Source organism: Apaloderma vittatum, unplaced genomic scaffold (genome assembly GCF_000703405.1).
Source record: "Apaloderma vittatum isolate BGI_N311 unplaced genomic scaffold, ASM70340v1 scaffold38775, whole genome shotgun sequence".
Classification (NCBI taxonomy): domain Eukaryota; kingdom Metazoa; phylum Chordata; class Aves; order Trogoniformes; family Trogonidae; genus Apaloderma; species Apaloderma vittatum.
The window spans coordinates 1-11,900 of NW_009719572.1; the positions used below are offsets into that span (position 1 = coordinate 1).

Here is an 11,900-nt window from a genome sequence, read left to right on the forward strand (position 1 = left end):
GCCCCAGCGGGTCAGTCTGCGGGCTCACAAAAGCGCTTCGAGGGCCCCGTCCTCCTGGCGAAGGGCGAGTGCAGGGCCTGCCCTGCCCGGCTGCGTGCGCAATCCTTACAGGAGAGCTGTTGCCTACAGTCCTGCTTTTAAGGTTAAGAATTACAAGTTATTTTTTTACAATGCGGTTACATATGCATGTAGAAAGACATTTAGTAAATATTTAAGGATTGTTCTATAATTTTTTTAAAAAATATTTTATTTTGATGTACAATAGGTAAAAACATACAATAGAAGGATTTGTATAGGATACATTTCATAATACAAATATAAAATCTAAACAATCACTTTTTTATTTCTCCACTAGTCACTGTAACAGTAGCATTAACATTTTGTTTTTCCCATTAATTGTACTCGTTCCAGTTATAATTTTATACCGAGTTGTTGCAGACTAACTTGGGAATCAGTTGCAAGGAAACTTGACTTGGGGTAACAAATATTGTTGCGTCATTGTAAGAAGTTAGTAAGATTTCTTTTTTAAATATAACTTAATACATTCAAGGTTATGCGCATTACAGTGCATCTGTGTTTAATTTTTAGTCATATACTTTTCCTGAGAAAAGCACTTTACTGTCCATAGTCGTAGTTAGCTAGATCAAAGAAGCGAGCGAAGCTAACTGGGATCCATGAAGCTCATATTGTTGGTTCTTATACCTTTGTTAAATTAAGAGACACTTACAAACATGAAATAACTCTTTTGCAAACAGGGAGGCTGCGACACCTCGCGCCGAGAGGCTTCGGGGACTATGTCAGGTGTCTTACGCCCGACACTGACGTTGCTTTAAAGTTTCAGCAAGAAACTTCCTAGAGTGCGAGCATTCCTCTGCCGAGCGCAGACGGGAATGCCACGGCATCGAAAGGAAAACATGGGAGAAAAACAAACCAAAATCCAAACCCAGAACAACCGGGTTCTCTTTCAATCTCTGAAGCGAACGAAGTGCAAAACAAAGCGTAAAGGGAAAGAATAAATTAAAATACAAGAGATAAAAACCCAATTTTTCCCCTTCCCATATAAATCTTTAGCCCGACTGTCCCTTTTTAAAAGTCCTTACTGGTAAAAGCTATACTATGAAACATTTTATAGAAAATTCTCACGGTTCAAGTGGAGAGGCCTTAAAGAGGGAAAATCAACCACGTAAGGAAAAGAACCAACAACTTTGACAAACTTCTTTAAAAAGTGTATTCGGTTTTTCATATTAATGTCCATCCACTGAACTTTCCTATTCACGTCCACGCAGATTTTTGTATGATTTTTTTAAAGCAACAACATTTGTCTGTCTGACATCCAGATTAAAGGAATGCCCTGTACATGTTAGATCTACTTAAGGAAAAAAAAAAAGTATATCCCAGAAGGTCTGTTTTGCTGATGTCTGCCAACACAAGTCTGACTATTCACCTTTAAGTTAAATCATTCTTCAAGTCCATTTTCAGAACTGGTCAGATCAATCAGTCTAGCTCCATTTGAAAAACAAAACCTCAATACAAACCAGCAGCTAAATCAAGAGCAGAAGGAAGGAACCTGGTGGCAATTCCATCAAAGAGAAATGACTGAAACAAACCCGTCTCGCTCAGAACAGAAATCTCAAGGGAAGCATGGCAGGTTCGTTAGGAGTCTTGCATCAGCGAGTTCCCATTTTCCAAAGCCTGACTGATACTGTGAAGATGCCAGTAGCAGAGTCACAGCAATGGTATTGACAAGGGGATTTCATGGAGGATAGTCCAAAACGAAACCCGATGGGGAAAAATGGAGAAAAATAAAAAGGCACCAATATAAGCCACAACATTTATGAATACAATATATTTTAACTCTCTACATGGAGGAAGCCAACCTGCTCCTTTTTGATCTTCTTCTTTGGCACAACTTCAGTGGATTTCTCAGACTCTGAGCGGGTTCGAATCGATCTTCTCTGTTGCTTCTTTTCTACAGAACCTGAAGGAGGAAAAAGGTTTCCATTATTTGGTTCCTCAGACTTCGGAGGTACAGCAAGATATTCAACGCCAAATCAACAGATAAAGTAACGAAACCAAGACTTTTTCCTCTTTTGAACATTTTATTTTTCAAATCAGTTCCAAGCTATTTGCCAGCTGGTGCTGTGGCTGCAGACAACACGTTCTGATTCCATAAACAGAGAGATCAGCTTCAGGAAAAAGACAGCAGTAACAGCCCAAACCAAAAAGCTGGAATCCAGTTTAGGACAGAGGGATTTCGTAACACACCTCTCCAGCACAGTCTTCACTTTGGTTAATGTTTTAACCAAACGGTTCACCTTTGGTGCTTTTGGGAAGGCATCGGCGAGCAACGCTGTGCACTAAAACAAGCTTGAAATTTAAGAAGCAAAACACAGTTTCAAGTTTTCACGCAAAACACCGGCTCTGTGGCCCCGCTCTGCAGCGGGGAGGGGCAGTGGCCTTCTATCCAAGCTGGCTGACACCCAAACCTAAAGCACGAGTGGCGCTGCGTGCCATCCGTCCGAAACCTCAACACAAGTCAACTGAAGATCGAGAGGTGGAGAAAAGCGCAGTAGACACAGGAGCAGTGATCGCGATGCGTTATCATACCCAACGGAAGTGAAAACTGAGTTTTTGAAAATATTACCATGGAAAATAAACTCGTTAACAAAGGTTGTTATGGCATTACACGAGATGAAGCAGGAGCTACTGGTTTTTTGACAACCAAGGTTGGCAAAAGCAGAACCTTCTACACTGCAGCACCCCCAGCAAGGGCACACCGAGCCACACGGACACAGGCCTAACACCAGCGCGACTCTGCAAACAAGGGACACGCCTAGAGCTGCACTGACAAAACCCTCCAATTTGAAGACCTGTCGTGAAGCATTACTCTTGTTCTTCATTCTGAGGTGTTGCACCTGAAGAAGACGTGTCTGTAAAATACTTTGTATTCTTCCGAGCAAAAATGCAACCTCTTGGGACCAGGAATTACCTTACTGTGCAAGACAGGTACATGGTTAGAAGCTGTAAACCCGGGTTTTCTTGTTGGGTAAAAACAGACACTGAAAGAAAACCTTTCAAAAGGACTCCAGATAAAAAGAAAACGAAAATAAAATTCATCTTGATTAATTGGATGAGCATACTTATCAAGGTTGCATGGCTCAGGAATATCGCAGTAATTAAACTTCCCAGTTGAAAAAGTTGTTGGTTTACAATAACTATTTCTGAGGAGAAAATTTTTTTTCCCCCTTGAAGAAAAACAAAGCTTTACAGCATATTAATTATTTAATTACCAGTGAGTTAATAATTCAGAAAATCCTTCATGTCGGCAAATGTGAAACGCGGTTCCAACGAGCGGCATCCACTGAGAGCCAGCACAGCTACAAGGGATCCCAAAACTACAGCCAGGAACCCCCTTCTGTCACCCTTGTGGTCGGCCAAAGTTCTCCGAAGCAGCTTAAAGCAAATTTGAGCAAGTGCGATCCAACAGTTCACCGAATCGACGATGTATTTTCTCCCTGTGCTGCCCCAGGGCAGTGAAGGAGATCAGCCCTGCAGGGGAGGACAAACTCCAGAACGGGCGCATCTGATCTGGGCGGAAAGCAAGTGACCAGCGCAACGGGCTCTTCCTCCTCTTCTCACCTCCACAATGCTCCCATCCCATCTTCACACACGTTTTGATCCAGTTTCAGGCCCGATTTCAGCCCAGTCATCTACCTCGCTGCTGGCCGGGCCAGGTTAATCCCGTTCCAGCGGGACGTGCAGACCAGAGGCACCACGAACTCCCACAGCCCTTCTCTTCTTACCAGGTTTCAAGCGGCACAATCAGTTTCCCGGCACGACGGCCCTCCCTGTACCTAACTGCAGGTGACCAGTAAGGACTCCCAGAGTCAGTCTGTAAAATACTTCCCCGTAAAGGTATTCTGAAGTTCCGGTGACCTTAAATTTGAAAAAAGAACTTCACAGTTATGTTCCACAAGAAGGGACCAGTAACTGTCTGGACTTTGGCAATGGCTTTGCAAGGGGCTGTTTGGAGTGTACTGATGGAAAGCTCAGGCACTCCATAGGGTGTTACCAGGTGGAGATTTACGTATCCAAAAAACCTAAGAGAATGAAAAAAGAGAGGCTCAGAATTCTCACTCCCCTGCGTCTGAAGAGCCATTGTGAAGGTGAAGCCTTTAGTTCTCAGGTGAGAGAAAGGAAACAGCGTTCACTCCTGCCGCCAGGCAACTACAGCGGCAACTGCTTGAAAAAGCTGAAGTAGCTACAGCAGCTGCAGCTGGAAGGAACCACCACTGTCAACACGAGCAGAGGAAACCCACTCACACCAGCAAATCCAGAGCGCTCAGCCTGTGCTCTAACAGTCCATAAAACAGGGCACACAGAAATAAGGCTACCTAGAAACTACCCAGGCACAGAAACTGAAGTGTGATTGCAGAGGACCACGATCTTGTGTGCTGACCACTAAGGTTTCTGACTTGGAATCTCATCTATTTTATGTTTGTACAGAGACAAATAACTAAACAGAGACCAGTAAAGCAGAAGTGATGCTTGGCAACACCATGAGATTTTTTTCTCAAGAAAAGAGTGGGGGGTTTTGCATGTGTACTGCATAAATAGTCTTTCATCTTTTTTGCTTCCACACCACGAGCATTTGTACATCCTACTGTGAGAGAAAATCAAGGTGTTTCGCTGCAGCCTAAAACTGAGTTTTACATGTCCCATGCAAAACTAAAATGCCTTCAGAAGGTAAGTGTGCTCTCCTTTTGCTGCCGGAGTTAGTCAAAGCAGTTTAAAAGAACCAAAACATCACTGTCCTTTACAAAGGCCATGGAGGAACTCCACAACAGAGCCCAGGGAAGCAGCCACCCCGCGTCAGAGCCACTCCTGACTGAACTAGGCCACCTCCAGGTTCTCCTCCTTTGATCCCAGCTGCTGCATTTTCCATTTGGTGCCAAAAGGCATTCCAGTACTCTGCTAACACACATCCACCGTGTCATCTCCTAAAGCAGCTCGCCATCTGCCCTCCACAAGGCCTCCATCCGTCTAACGCGGTGACTCAGATACCGCACGCTGCAGGCGCGAAAAGTTCAGAGGGCCACCCAGCCAGCGCCAGCCCAGCGACCTCCCGCGTTTCTCGAGCATCTGGGCTCAGCACGTACGCTAGCCAGGCCTGTTACAGCTAGCAGGGAAACAGAAAGATGTTAATAACAGTTTTTAACTAATGAGAAAACGCGGGGTTTGCTATTTGAACTTAAACGCCAGATTGCTAAAGTTCAGAGGAGGATTCTGCGGCTTGGCCTACCTGCTGGCCCAGTCGTTGTTTCGGGAGAGGACGCGTTTTGCACTGCTGCCTTTTCATTTCTCTGATTCGATGAAGAATTAAGTTTCTCTTGTCCTTTGACGCTTATTTCTGTTTTGTTACCAACCCCCTTAAAAAGAAGAAAAAGAAAATATGTTCCTAAACCTATTTATGTATGTGTTGGTGCTAACAGGCATATTGATCTACTCCTAAATCTCAGCAACCCTTCAGTGCAACACAAACACACGAGGGTATTCTACTGCCAAGCTGCTTCCCTGCACAACTTTCCATCCCTCTCAATCTCCCCTTACACACAAGGAAAAAAAAGAAAGTATTCCAGTGACTTTTCTAAACATTACCTTCTCTATATTGCTTAGGATGAAATAAATACCCTCCAGGTAGAGAGGCAGAAGAAGGAGGCAGAGAAACAGTCCTAAACCTTTTCCTTACACTGACTGTGAGAAGCTCCTGCGCACCTGAAGGAAGCTAGGAGGCAGAACTAATTTTAAAAGTCTGTTACAGAAAACGTACTTAATACTTTTCACAGTACATTATTAACAGTTTTGTCATTTCACCCGCTTCCCACATAGCCATTGATTTTAAGATTTACAGAGAAGGGCTGGATTATTTCAACTAAGCAGCTGGAGTTACACAGCTTTAACATTCTGAACGTGTTACGAGCGAAAACGTGACCGTGTGTAGGGAGCTCCTCCGCCCCCAGGCACAACGGTTCCTGCCCGAGACTTTTGGATGAGTCAAAATTAAGAGTTCAGCGCGCTAAAACATTCTGTTGTCACATTTGTCTTTTGTTAGATTTAATCTCTCCAGTTAAAGGAACATATATTGTGAAAACTCGGTGGACACAAGTTTAAGCTCCCCAGTAAGACACACCTGGGATAATTCTTGAACGAGAGAGGAGTCACTACCCAAAGCACATACCTTAGTGGAATAAACAAACTGGTCGATGAGTTTTCCATCCCCAGCAGCATTCTGAAGGGCAAAAACCTGCTCAATTTTAACAACTGGAGACATGTTACATTTCTGAAGATCCAAGTTGTGCATGGTTATTGAAGCTGGTAAGGATTTTCGGGCCGCAGCTGTTTTCCACGCAATTTTCACGGGAGGTGGCTCCTCCTCTTCCACACTCGACTGCCTCCGCTGGCTCGGCCTTCGCGCCTCAACGTGTGAAGGCGACGCTGCCGCCGCGTTGGTGTGTTCTGGCTGGGCGTTCAACGCCGGCTTCGGTCGTCGGTTCTTCTTGGGCTCCGATTTAGAAGCAGCAGTCTTTTTGGCTTTTGACAACACCTCCTCCGGCTCCTTGTCTATATAAATGAAGGTGTATTGTTCTATCCTTTCCTCCCGCGTCATTTTCAGGGCTTTCTCAGCATGGGCAATGCCAATGTCCCACTGAGCACGCTCCCTCTGCGGCCGTGGTTTGCGAATCTTAGGGAACAAAGACAAGCAGCTAATTACACGGAAGATTTTGCCCCGTACAGCACTTAGCGTGCGATCCTGAGGCTCTTTACATGCCACAGGCAGCAGATTTAAGTTTTTGCTGTATTTACAGGGCATTTTTTGAAAGGTGGACAGTGAATCCCCCGCTCGGAGCCCGAGATGACACTTAGGCTGGATCACAACCATCACAATTAAAAGTTTCTGCCCTGAGTTACAAATCCACTAGAGAACAGGCAGTATCCAAGCCCATAATGCTGTTTGGGGTAGCATAAATATTGACTGAAGTAGTCCCTCAACATGACGAGTAATTCCTGTAACCAACACCTCCCTTCCAATAGAACAGCGGAAAAGGACATATCCCCTAGTGTCTCGGGCTGCCCTCTAAAAACTGCATTTCCCAAAGAACGGGTTCATAGTGAACACGCAGGCACTGTTTTTATTTAATTTTCTAACACAGATGTAAAACCATCTCCAGTGCCCGGGATGACTACCCTCAAGAAGAATCAAAGGAGGTTCGGCCATCAGTCTTTTCACATGGAAGTCCGAAGTGTATGGGAACACTTTTGTCACCCCTGCGAAGGGCACTTCTGCCCGTGACATGCAGGCAGCCCTCGGCAGGGTCAGGCACTACCGCGTTTCAGAACTGCCCCTCAAGCTGCCCTTAGGCAAGCACTGCAGATAACCCTCAGGGTCCATCATACCTTCTGTTTCTCAGAGTGGTTGCTGGCTTGCTTGGCAGCCTCAGCCAGTAACTGCTCGTACTGATTGTGCCCTCTGTACTCTCGAACCCGCTTCTCGTGCACCCAGGCCCTCTCCGGCTGGTTGCTGAAAAACTGAACGTGGTATTCACGGGCACCTGAAAATGAAAAATTCTCGTCAGGAGTTTTATCAACCTCACTTGGCTGGTTTAGTTGATGCTTTCCTCCTCCAAACCACTCAGTTCCTGCGGGTGAAGTACCCAGCTGAAGTTCAGAAATAAGACAGGCCTAGATTTAGGACAGTTGAAGACGGGAAGGTAAGTGCACCTTGCCCACAACCAACACTCTCACACTTAGCAGGGTCTTCTCGTAAATACGTCGACTGATGTGCCTGGCTGGCACAGCCTCATCTGCAGAGGCAGTTTAATAGGCACCAGTTCACACTGGTAGTTTCAGGACTCGTCCTGCTTAGCGTACACACACGCAGAATTCATTCTGCCACGGGAGTTCAAAGATAAGGTATTTTTAATAGAGGAACAACTAGAGACATCTGATGAAAATCCCCCTCCCTTACCTCTTGTGTTAATTTTGGTATGAACATCAAGCTGTGGGTCACACGAAACCATGCACGGCCACCACGGGTACGTTCCCACCTTGGACCAAACCAGATCGCCAACCTGAAACTTGATGTCATGGGTGCCTTGTGTTGGAAGAGAAGGCAAGAACTGCTGCACCTACAAAGAAAACGCGAGCTTAAAACCACGGAAGACAATTTTGTGCACTTTGGAGATGCACACACTGTCCAGAGGGACCTGTCAGGTTTCTCTCGGGTATCCGTCGGATAGTCTAACACAAAGGAGTTCTTAGGAACATGACAGAAGGAGTTACATTAGCCAGGATTTCCACAGGATGGTCAATAGCAAACCAAGGCACCCAACAGCAACCCACACCACCTCCCACAGAAAGTTTCTGCTTCATAAGTTGATTAAGAACATTGCTTTGGGGATAAAATACAGCAATAAACACAGTACAACGAGAGATGCTTTGACACAGTAAAGATTAATAAAGAGCTTCAAAGAAACTGCAGCTGATTTATCCAACAAGTTAAAGAATCCACGTAATAACCACTCCAAAAGCAGCAGCACACTAGAAGTTCAAGAGGTGTTAAGTAGAATATGTACTAACCGGTGTTTCCTCCGACGCTGTGTCTTCTCTTGGTCTTTCTGATAGCATGCTAAGCCTCTCATTTGGTCTCTAGGAAATGGGTAACAATAAAGAGAGAAAAGGAAAACAAACACAAACAAGGTAAGGGGACAGGAAAACAAAAAAAACGCTAATCCTGAAACCAGGCAGAAGAAGTAACTCACAGTGAGAAAGGCAACCATGAACTGAGAAGACAGAAGTATGATGACTCCTTACACCCAGTTCAAAACACAGTAGCATCACAATCAAAAATACACTTTTTTTGCTACGCTATTTACATTGCCATCACACCTACATACAACAGCGTTCTCCTGTAATGGGAGACACAACACCACACACCCAGGGCAGTAAACCCAAACAACTTTCCACCTAAATTAATACACAAATTCAAAGAAACAGAGAAGAACCTATGAAAGATATCCATAGTAATGTGACGAGTCTCGCTGCATATCAGTTATTAGCCAAATCTACATTACAAAAATGATATTAGATATACAATATGGAAACTGAAACCCCAATGTTAGATGCATAGAGTTGACAAATATATTTGGAGGATCAGAAGACAAGATCATAAAGCCTGAGCCCCACACGCAGTCTGTTGTGGCAGAGTAGGGCAGGCAACGGCTCTGGCAGCAGAGGGATCACCACTAACCAGAAGCTAACTCCACCGGTGGGTGCAGCGACAGGGAGGGCGATGACAAAACAGCTCAGAAGAGAAGAGGTGGGCCACGACCTATCTAATGAGACAGAGACCAGACACTTGCTTTTACTAGAGCAGAGAAGTCAGTAGCCAAAGGACTCACAGAGCAGCAGGAAGAGGAGTCAGACACATGCGGTGAGAAGCTAATGACGCTGTTAATCCAAATTATATCTAGTCCCTTTGAAACGCAGACCCCACGTTAGTCGATACTGCACGGTTCAGCTTAGAGAAACCAGGAAACACACACATAAACATCAGCTACAACAATGAAGGTCAGTGTCTCATTTAGAGCTGTCTGCAGAGAACGATCATTTAAGACTGATGGTATCGAACTCCGGCTCCCTGCAGAATACAACTAACGAGCAGAGTAGCTTATTCTTAAAACAAATATTCAGAGCTTAAAGTTCAACCATGTTTTTGTAACATTTTCATTTCAAATCGGCCTTTCAAGCATGATCATCCAGCCCACACGCAGTGGGGCTCCATGGAGGTTGGTGTTAGAATGAGGAAACAACTGCAGTGCCCTTATTTCCCAGCAGCCACACTGACTATGAAAGCGTAAACCAGCCAGAGCTGTACCAGAAGCGTTGTTTGTCCCTACCAGGACAATGCTAAGTTCCAAGTCTCATACCGCTAACACTAAAGATGACAGAAGCGTGCACAACGAACGTACATGAAGATGAAATCATTTAGTGGAAAGTCAGATGGTGAGAGGATGAAACAGAGACTGCTCTGGGTAACTCCTAATGAAAACCACTACGGCAAACTCCTGCTCGCGTCAGAGTGAGCTGCTGGCTGAACCAGGGGGGAGCAACAGGAAAGCGTTCACTGCACCACTACCTTCTGAGAGCGAAATACAAGCTATAAGGAGGACAAAAGAAAGATCCAGATTTCTGGTGAGTTCTGTACGACACCTGTAAGTAGGAACCTGGAATGTGAGAGGCGAGGTTTTAGTTCAGTCTGGGAAAGACACATGCTGGAAGAGACAGACTACGTTCTTGTGCCAGCCAGGCAACACGAGTCAAACAGTGGGACGGGCACAGCTGGAGCTTCAAGAGGAGAATCGGAGTCCCTGGTACGAGGGAGCATAAAACAGTAAGGCAAAAGCGACAGCCTGAGGTGGGGGTGCCGGACTAGGAAGAGGAGGCCAGAGAGCCTGGATAAGAGACGGAGTCTTTAGCTGCACTCTGAAAGATCCAAACCCCCAGAGCTTTAAGTGAAACCTGGGGGATAAACGTACAGTGACAGCAGCAAACACAGGAAGGTGGACAAGGAACACAGGAGCTGCAGAGGCATTCAGCAGAGAGCCCACCCCGAGAGCAGAGCCCTCTTTCCACTTCTCGGTGCAGGCACAACGCCCGTGCGAGGGAGATGCCGCCTGGGGCACTGCCCGCCCATCAGAACCGCGGTCCGGCCGCAGGCTGCCAGCCCAGCGCCTCCCAGGGCTTCAGGCGCCACTTCCCACACCGAGGGAACGACACACAAACGCAGGTGAACTCATCACGGTAGATCAGAGTCCTGACCCCTACAGGACAGGGCCTTCTCCCACCCCTACTCAAAGCAGCGAGTACCGAGGGGTTTCCCAGGACCTCACGGGAAACCCCGCTCCGTGCTGTGACAGCTCAGCCCCGCCAGAGCTGGGCAACTCCTGGCGTGGCACGAGAACTTCCCCACCGCCAGCCCTCGCCGCCCCTCTCTGCTCCCTGTTCCCCTCAAACAGGGAAACACAGACACCAGCACCGCAGAGGTGGCAAGAATAAGCAAGAGAGAAGGAACTGAAAGTAACGCAGTGGCTTACAAAACCGAAGGAAAAAGCAGAATGGCTCAGAGTTCCAAAGACCAGTGATTTGCGTCTCTACTTCCTGGAACCCAGGGTAAAACACCCCTTGTAGGCCCACACCCTGCACATGTACAACCAGATTACAACACCTGACAGAAAGGTAACAGACAGCAGTGTTGAATTTTCCCAAAGCTTGCTGAGCCAACTGGTACTTCTATTTGCCTCCTGGTTTACAACACCGGTTTCTACTCACTTCTAGCTACGCTACGTAGCTCTTGGGCTTTGTACATGGTCACAATATTTAGAATGTCTTTCAAAAATTAATTAAAATCTGTAGAGCTGACTACTCAGAGTAACCTAACTTTCCACTGAATAACCCATCACTTTTTGAGGCAATTTTAGGAACGTGTATGCTTTGGGCCAAAAGCTCCACAGTGTCCAAAGTGTAGCAAACCTTGAAAATGCTGAGACACTGAACAATATTTTAAAATAGTGTATAACACTTTCTAACACTTATTTTTCATTTGCAGTGTTTTAACCAAAACTGTGCTGTCCAAGAGTCCCTGGCAACCTAACATTGAGTATCTGGCAAGTAAATAAAGCCTCGTGACTTTAAGTACGTAGACAACTAAATGTAAAGGAAACCCACCGCCGAAGACACATACTCCATCAACAATACCAGATATAGAGATGGCTGAAACTATTATTCCACTTACATTTTGCTCCTCTGGTTCTAATTTGGGAATTTTGTGCGACTTGCGCTCT

The 11,900-nt window shown here is 45.8% G+C and overlaps 1 protein-coding gene across 1 annotated transcript in view; it reads right to left on the reverse strand.

The window, feature by feature from the left end:
* Positions 1-1,212: 1,212 nt before the first annotated feature.
* The window catches only part of WHSC1L1 (Wolf-Hirschhorn syndrome candidate 1-like 1), an 11,342-nt gene continuing 654 nt past the window's right edge, over positions 1,213-11,900 (reverse strand). The window contains exons 1-8 of the mRNA XM_009870675.1: positions 11,852-11,900; positions 8,638-8,706; positions 8,027-8,186; positions 7,456-7,610; positions 6,239-6,742; positions 5,303-5,429; positions 1,878-1,978; positions 1,213-1,702 (exon numbers count right to left, since the gene is read on the reverse strand). The exon at positions 11,852-11,900 is cut by the window's right edge and continues 654 nt beyond it. Of these exons, the coding sequence (XP_009868977.1) occupies positions 1,631-1,702; positions 1,878-1,978; positions 5,303-5,429; positions 6,239-6,742; positions 7,456-7,610; positions 8,027-8,186; positions 8,638-8,706; positions 11,852-11,900 (1,237 nt within the window). The 3' untranslated portion in view covers positions 1,213-1,630. The remainder of the gene's footprint in view (positions 1,703-1,877; positions 1,979-5,302; positions 5,430-6,238; positions 6,743-7,455; positions 7,611-8,026; positions 8,187-8,637; positions 8,707-11,851) is intronic.